The sequence below is a fragment of the Trichomycterus rosablanca genome, chromosome 22 (genome assembly GCF_030014385.1).
Source record: "Trichomycterus rosablanca isolate fTriRos1 chromosome 22, fTriRos1.hap1, whole genome shotgun sequence".
NCBI classification, from domain to species: domain Eukaryota; kingdom Metazoa; phylum Chordata; class Actinopteri; order Siluriformes; family Trichomycteridae; genus Trichomycterus; species Trichomycterus rosablanca.
In genome coordinates this window covers 21891480-21900000 of record NC_086009.1, presented here as the reverse complement: position 1 = coordinate 21900000, position 8521 = coordinate 21891480, and the positions used below count along the sequence as shown (strand labels likewise).

Here is an 8521-nt window from a genome sequence, read left to right as displayed (position 1 = left end):
GGGGCCAAACTCATGATTGATCGGGGGGGGCGGGGGGGACTGCTATTTGAAGACTGCTTTGATCTTTGAGGTTTTGGATTGATCAGGGGGGTGTTTGAAGGTATTTGGATTGATCGGGGGGGGGGGGGGGGGTACTTGGAGGTTGTAGATTGATCAGGGGGGTGTTTGAAGGTTGTGGATTGATCAGGGGGGTGTTTGAAGGTATTTAGATTGATCAGGGGGGTGTTTGAAGGTTGTGGATTGATCAGGGGGGTGTTTGAAGGTTGTGGATTGATCAGGGGGGTGTTTGAAGGTATTTAGATTGATTAGGGGGGTGTTTGAAGGTATTTGGATTGATCAGGGGGGTGTTTGAAGGTATTTGGATTGATCAGGGGGGTGTTTGAAGGTATTTAGATTGATCAGGGGGGTGTTTGAAGGTATTTAGATTGATCAGGGGGGGTGTTTGAAGGTATTTAGATTGATCAGGGGGGTACTTGGAGGTTGTAGATTGATCAGGGGGTGTTTGAAGGTATTTAGATTGATTAGGGGGGTGTTTGAAGGTATTTAGATTGATCAGGGGGGTGTTTGAAGGTTGTGGATTGATCAGGGGGTGTTTGAAGGTTGTGGATTGATCAGGGGGGTGTTTGAAGGTATTTAGATTGATTAGGGGGGTGTTTGGAGGTATTTGGATTGATCAGGGGGGTGTTTGAAGGTATTTAGATTGATTAGGGGGGTGTTTGAAGGTGTTTGGAGGTATTTGGATTGATCAGGGGGGTGTTTGAAGGTATTTGGATTGATCAGGGGGGTGTTTGAAGGTATTTAGATTGATTAGGGGGGTGTTTGAAGGTATTTAGATTGATCAGGGGGTGTTTGAAGGTATTTAGATTGATTAGGGGGGTGTTTGAAGGTATTTAGATTGATCAGGGGGGTGTTTGAAGGTATTTAGATTGATTAGGGGGGTGTTTGAAGGTATTTAGATTGATCAGGGGGGTGTTTGAAGGTATTTAGATTGATCAGGGGGGTGTTTGAAGGTATTTGGATTGATCAGGGGGGTGTTTGAAGGTATTTAGATTGATCAGGGGGGTGTTTGAAGGTATTTAGATTGATCAGGGGGGTGTTTGAAGGTATTTAGATTGATCAGGGGGGTGTTTGAAGGTATTTAGATTGATCAGGGGGGTGTTTGAAGGTATTTGGATTGATCAGGGGGGTGTTTGAAGGTATTTAGATTGATCAGGGGGGTGTTTGAAGGTATTTAGATTGATCAGGGGGGTGTTTGAAGGTATTTAGATTGATCAGGGGGGTGTTTGAAGGTATTTAGATTGATCAGGGGGGTGTTTGAAGGTATTTAGATTGATCAGGGGGGTGTTTGAAGGTATTTAGATTGATCAGGGGGGTGTTTGAAGGTATTTAGATTGATCAGGGGGGTGTTTGAAGGTATTTAGATTGATTAGGGGGGGTACTTGGAGGTTGTAGATTGATCAGGGGGGTGTTTGAAAGTATCTGAAGGTTTTGGTTTGATGGAATGTATTTCCAGCACATGATGGCTGATTGAACTATGAGTGGAGATACCCTCAGGAGGGCAGAATTCGAACCCCTCACCCTCCCTCCCTCCCTCCCTCAGGGTGCCAGTTCTGTTCCTAATAATGTAATACATCATGATGTGATTTAAATCCTGAACACTGGAACTATTTGAGATAAAAATGAGAAGCTGTAGTCGGGTGTGTCGGGCTGTACGAGGTTCCGTGTGAAATGATGTGGAGATTTTGCATCGTGTTCCAGGATGAAGCTACATGAGAGCTACCTTCACCACGTTTCACAGCTTTATATTCAGTACAGTGTAAGGGGGTGAGGAATAAAGACAGGAGACTCTGGAGTTATTAGTTAATTCATATATTTTCTGCAGTAAAGTTAAACGTAGCGCTTGTTTCACCCTTTACATTTTCAGTATTGATATTTTTGTTATATTCAGACATGAGTAAAATCTAAAACTGTCTTTGTTTTGCAATAAATATCATAAAATAATAGAGCTTCACTTAATAAATATTTTTTACAATGACAAAAAAAAGAAAAGAAGATTTAAACACATTTTTGCTTTTTTTTTCTATTTAAACTTTTGAAAAAATAGCCGAGTTTCTCTTTGTGGACGAACTTAAACATTTAAACATTTAATTTCTTATAAAAATATGTGAGACGGGGGGGAAGTGTGTGGGGGGGGGGATTCCAAAAACAAACAAACAAACAAACAAACAAAAATAACCCTAAATATAACAGGAGGGTCAGGACGCCTCGTGGAGTGTTTCGCTCGAGTCCGGGTGTCCGTCCGTCCCTCCAGACGGAGGGGTCGTTTCCGCGGATACGACCCCGGGAAAAGGCACGGGAAGCCCTCTATGGGAACAATACGGGGTTGCTACGGAGATCTGGGAACTGCTGGAGTATTATGGGCTGGCCGGACAGTCCTTCACAGATCTCGGGGGGGTTTTTAAGGCGTCGCCGGTCTCGCTGGTCATAAACAACGTTATTAATAATAAAATAATAATAATAATAATAATAATAATAAACGTCTGCAGAGCGTCAGACGACGAGTGGTTTTACAGTTTTTTTTGCGTTCTCCTAGCAGCAGCTCAGCGAGGAAGGGGCGGGGCTTAGTCGGAGTGGTGGGAACGATCCTGGGGTCGTCCTCTTCCTCTAGGATGGGTGCGTACCGGGCGATCACAACACAACGCAGCGTGTGTAAACTACAAACGTTCGCCGGAGGACTGAAGCGAGAAGGCACACGGTAATGTTTCCCACGATACCGTTAAAACCGGACGCGAAATATCGTGATAAACCGAAGAGCGGTCATCAGCACGTGCCTGGACGTGGACTGGACCTGCCCGGCGTGGTCGTTAGCACATACTCGGGTTGTTAGCTTGGTCGCGGAAGCCGAGCGGGGCGACTCCTCGGGTCGGGGTTCCGCCGAGCGGGTGTTAGTGCGTTTCGGGCTGCGGGTTCAGCCGCGGGTGTTAGAGCCTGGGTTGGGGTGCGGTCCCTCTCAGGTGGGTTTGCCCGGCGCCGGCGCGTGTCCCTGCTCGTCCCTCCAGCGGTACACGGCGTTGGAGTTCTCGCAGCGGCAGCCGGGCCGGCGCAGGCGGTCGTGGCAGAGCTGACACGCCTTCAAGCAGCCTTTGCAGGGCGGGTAGCACAGCAGACAGGGGAAGACGGGCGCCACGAGCGCCATGCACAGGAAGCGCGCCGGGCAGCGGGGCCGCGTGAGCGAGCACGGCCGGTCGGCGCAGGAGTCGCCCGCGTCGTCGCCGCCCTCGCTGGAACAGTGGTAGAAGAGGCCCTTGACGAGGCACATGCAGGTCCCGTGCTCCAGCACGCTCTCGGCCGAGCAGACGCACTGCCCGTCGCAGGCCATGCGCGAGGGGAGCGGGCGCGGCGTCGTGCACTCGGCGCATTTGCACTTCCCGCAGCTCTCGCAGATCAGCCGGTGCGACGACGAGGACGCCGCCGGAGACGCCAGCGGGGCCTCGCCCTTCGGCTTGGTCTGCTTCGCCGTCACCTGGGCGTCCGTGGGGGTGAACGGCGCCCGCGACCGCGCCGCCTGAGACTTGGGCTGAGTCTGAACCACGTGGCGGAAGGGCGGCGAGTTCCCCGAGGGAGCGAAACCGCCGCTCCCGCCGCCGTAGTTGTTATTGTTGACGTTCACCACGACGACCTCGTGAGTCCTCTCGTGCTTCGGCGTCCGCGGGGGCGGCGACGGCCTCCGCGCGGGTACGGACGGTCGCCGCTCGGACGTCAGCAGCGGCGTGGCGGACGGCGACGACGTCACGGGACCCTCGGTGTACTCGTTCTTGGAGCGTATCGAGCGGATCTGATCCAGGGACAGAACGGCGCCCACGTGACCTCCGCGATCCATCTGATCCGATCAACGACTTCCTCTGGGAGCGCACAGGCCGCGAACATCGGAGAACCTGCCAAACAAACGGAGGAGCTGATTGGTCAACGGGCCACAGCAAAAATACAACAATACGATACTGATATCACGATAAATAGTGCAGCGATACTCTCGGTCTCTTCTGCTTCTGTCGCGAGTAGGTGATGGGACGAATTATTTTTGCTCTTCTCTGATTGTAATCAATACTGAGCCATACATCGTTTCTGATATATCGTCCCACCCCTGATTTAGTTCTATACTTGTACACTTGCTTTCTTGCTACCCTCAGTGTATCGAGCATGGCGTGAACGATACATCGATATCTGGCTTTAATCGCAAACCCAATACCGCGATACTAAGTCGTACTGTCAAGTAATATCACCACATTATATCAAACACTGACGCAAATGATTCATTCTAGCTTTTATTGGGATATATTTCACACCCCGGAACATATCGCGATATATCTGACACATCGTCCGACCCGTAGGCTCCTCTACACCAGCCCAGGAGCGAAACCCCACAAATTCCTGGCTGTATATTAACTCCGATCCTGAAAACTCGCCGTGCAAACGCGGCGAAGCTGCTTTTCTTCTCCTGTCATGCAAACGAAGCTTATTTGAATGTAAATTTGAATCGGGGAGCCAAACTGAGAAACCGAAAAAAAAAGACAAATAAGAAAACAAGACGGACGGTTTAGAGCCTGACTCGAGGCTAAGACGCCTTGATCAGCTTTAATATATCGCAAAAACGTATCGCGATACCAAACGTCCTCCTCCTCACTAACACAGGATGAATTTAACGAGGGATTTATAATTATTAACACAAGTGCAGAGACGTAAGAACGAGTTTCCCAGTCTGATCCGAACAGACCGAACCGTCCCGCCCCGGGGGCCGCCGGACCGGGCCCCGTCTATTAACGAGAAGTTGGACCGGGCTCAATACGCACCGAGGTCCAAACCCTCCCCGTCCCCCAATCTGCATGTGTATGGCCGGCCGGCATTGAAATGCAGATCACGCTGCGAGTTTTACGACCGGAGACGCCGACACGCCGAGAGGTGCATGCAAAGTGCGACTCTAAATAAGCGTCCAGATACGCAGAGCGACTCGCAAATCCGTCTGCATCTGCTTTAACGCAGGACATGCAAACGAAAAACGTCCTGATTCACCGAGCTGATGGAAAAAACACCCAAATGATTCACTTCATTTTATTCTCATTTTATTATACTTTATTATTCCCATCACCGAGACCTGATTCATCACCATCAAACCCATCACGCTTCTCTTATTTACACCAAACTGGTGGAGCTGCTCATGCTGGGGGCTCGCCTGGACGTCAGGGAAGGGGGGTTTGGAGGGCAGAAGAAAACTGCAGGAAGTGTGATAAAAGCCCCCGGGGGCCCAGGATGAGCCGGAGAGACAGGACGGGAGGGGTAGAAACAGATGGAAGGGGGTCATAAAGCGTGAACGACGGGGTACGAGAGCTGTAAAAATGCGTGGCGGCGGCGGAGGCTGGAAGCGCTCGGGACGGTCGGTGGGGTGGAACCGGGGGAGAATGGGTTAAACAGAGGTGGAAGTCGTGTAAAATGAGATTATATCGTGCACGTGTGTGTGTGTGTGTGTGGAGGGGCAACAACGGTGGTGGAATGTGGGGTAAAAGGGCAGAAACAAACTAAAACAGGGTAAAACAGAAGGAAGGTTGGAAAACGTCGAGCTGCGTGACGTCTGTAGAATTAAATGATGTTTACATTGAAATGCAAAGCTGCTTTACTAATAAACACCAACATGAACTTGATCCTGGAGCCCTGAGTGTTTATTATTTATTACCTTTAATAAAGAATAAGAAGCAGAACTTTTATTCCTATAACTCTGGACACCTAAAACAAACCGTAACGTCTGTATGAAAACACGTTTACCTTCTAATCTCCGTCACAATCATTTTATTCACACTGATTAAATAATGCACATAAAGAACATCGTACATGTTAAATCTAACGGAAAGATTTTGTAACCGTGACTTTAATCAGTGTAGGACGGTGCAAATGTGGTAAAAACAAGCTGGAACGAGGTGGTGGAGTGGAACTATCCAAACAAAGAGGGGTTAAAAACACGGTACAGGAACATCCAGTACAGGAGTGGTGCAAAATAAAACATGAACGCAGATTAAGTGACAGAAATGTCAAATAAACAGATCTGCACGTCTTTAAGCAAAGGTATGTGAGCAAAATAATAATAATAATGATACTAATATTAAAATGGGTGAATTTACTGTATTTTAAGTGTCTAAATGTAAATTAGAGCTGCTAATACACAACATGCCAGTAGAATTTGGAAATTAGTTTAATAATAATAAAAAAGAGCTCTTGGGTCCAGTGTTACAGGTCATCAATGATCGAGCCAAGTTTGTGTTGTTTTTAATATAATACTTTAAGTAACTTGAATAACTTAAAAGATTTAGACAAATGGAAATGTGAAAAATGTTTAAATGAAATGCATATTAGAATATATGATATAATTCATGAATGTGGAGGCCTGATGGTGTAATAAAGTTCCAGACTGCAGCTTTAACTGAAGGTGAAGCTCAGAGCTCCACATGTGAACTAAACACTGATCATTAAAACCAGCCCGAGCACAAAACTCTGGATTAATCCTCCAAAACAAGATAAAGGTGATAAAACGGGTCTAAATAAATACGAGTGGGGGGTAAATGGGGGGCAGATGGGGGCAGAAGTGTCGGAACAGGAAACAAACACGGTGGAACTAAAGTGGGGCAAAAATAAATGGATCTCACAGGGGGGAGACAAAAGTGGTGGAAAGAGGTGGTAAACGGATGTAAGATGGGAATGAAAGGGGGTGGAAGTGGAGGAAGGGGGTAAAAAGAGGTAAAAAAGGATATGGCGGGGGGTAAGAAGGGGTGGAAGTGGCGGAGGGGGGTTCAAACTTATGAATGAAAGGCAGCCCGCTGGGGGAGGGGGGGGTTGTTTTAGACTTTCAGCTCCTGTCCTGTCTTGCAAAGGAAATAAAATCCATCCTAATCTAACATGAGGAGAAAATGTGTTGATGTGAATTAACGCGCACATGAAGATTTCATTTATTACATTTACGCGGACGCATTTGCGACTTTTGGTTTATCTACTTTTGCCAACAGTTGTGTTGATGTGGTTTATTCTAATTACCATGGAACCATGGAAACAATTATTTAAAATGCATCTGAGCTAATGAGTTCATATTTTAAAAGTCTGAATGAGAATAATTATAATAAAGGACAGTTTTAGACTCGGGACCGCGGCGCATATTCAGACAAATTCGCGTTTCTGACTAAATCCGGTGCAAAATAAATAAACACAAAACTAAAACAAAATTACAGAATAAAGTTGTAAAAGTTTGCACACCCGTGCACATGTGTAAAAAGTGCTAGAGAAGGATAAAGTGCGCGTGTTGCGCAGATACGCACCTACACACAATCCTCCATAGCGTCAACTCCATCAGCCGAGGTTTCTGAACATATTCCACCGAAATCCGGGACCAGATCACAATTTACACCGGGGATCTCTCATCCGACGGCTCGCTCATATCCACACACAGCCGCTTGTGCTATTCCCGATCGGTTCCGATCACCGATTTACTCCTGAAACGGCTGAGCAGATTCCCGAGAGCCGCTGCGCACCGAGTCGAGCCGAGCGGAGCCGAACCACGCCGAGCGGAGCCAAAGCGAAAAAAAAAATGCACCCAGGTTCGTCCAAAAACATGCACCAGATCCCCTCAGTCCACCAGATCAAAGCGCTCCAGTTAGATCCGACAGCACGATCAGATTTAGTCCGACTCGATCGGGGCGGTTAGTGCGGATCAAACTCGTCGATTTTTATCCGTTAAAGAAAATCCGTTCAACAACCGAGTCCGTGTGTCTCGCGCTCTCTCTCTCTCTCTCTCGCGCTCACAGGCACGCACACACACATACACATACACACTGTCTCGCGCTCTCTTTCTCTGTGTCGTCAGAGGCGCGCGGAGATGAATGAGCGCTTTGCCGTTGGGGCCCTCAGACTCAGCCGAGCCGCCTGATTGGTCAGTCAGGGCCGACACGCGCACACCCGCTCTTCATTCATTGGCCGGATAGGGAGGGGCGAGAGGGGGAGAGAGAGTGTGAGAGGGTTTAAGGTGGACGGCTTTCATTTCACCGTCATGAACGTTCAGCTGAAACACTGGCAGCAACAACAACGTTCGTTCTCTTCATAATCACAACGAAAAGTACAAATAATCATCAAATATTCACATAAAACTATCAACATTTCATGTTAGAAACTGTTGTAGAGGTATCTAGTCTAAATAGTCGAATTTGGAACTCTTCAATGTTTGATCTCTTTGCTTGTCCAAGAGTGAACACATCAATAGTAGCAACAAAATCAACAAAAGTGTTCATAAAAACGTAATTATAAATAATAGTTAATATAAAACTCTACCATGATCAGCTTAATAGATGTAAAACTGGAAAGTTACAGAGTAAAGCTAACTAGATTAGATAGTTAACTTAGTTCACTCTTACCGTTCTAAATACAACACTGCAGACTTAAAATCAATCCAGCTAGTTTAAGTAGTTAAACCAATTAACTCTTTTACTGGTAT

General features: G+C 47.3%; 1 protein-coding gene across 1 annotated transcript; it reads right to left on the bottom strand.

Annotated features, from left to right (window-relative positions):
- Positions 1-1862: 1862 nt before the first annotated feature.
- spry1 (sprouty homolog 1, antagonist of FGF signaling (Drosophila)) lies at positions 1863-8197 on the bottom strand. The gene is made up of 2 exons (XM_063018655.1): positions 7353-8197; positions 1863-3935 (listed from the first exon to the last, which is right to left on the bottom strand). The coding sequence occupies exon 2, from the start codon at positions 3878-3880 to the stop codon at positions 3011-3013; it is 870 nt and encodes a 289-aa protein (XP_062874725.1). The 5' UTR covers positions 3881-3935; positions 7353-8197; the 3' UTR covers positions 1863-3010.
- Between the last annotated feature and the right edge of the window lie 324 nt (positions 8198-8521).

Excerpts from the sequence above, each read along its gene's own strand:
- spry1 (XM_063018655.1), bottom strand. The coding sequence starts at position 3,880 with ATGGATCGCGGAGGTCACGTGGGCGCCGTTCTGTCCCTGGATCAGATC.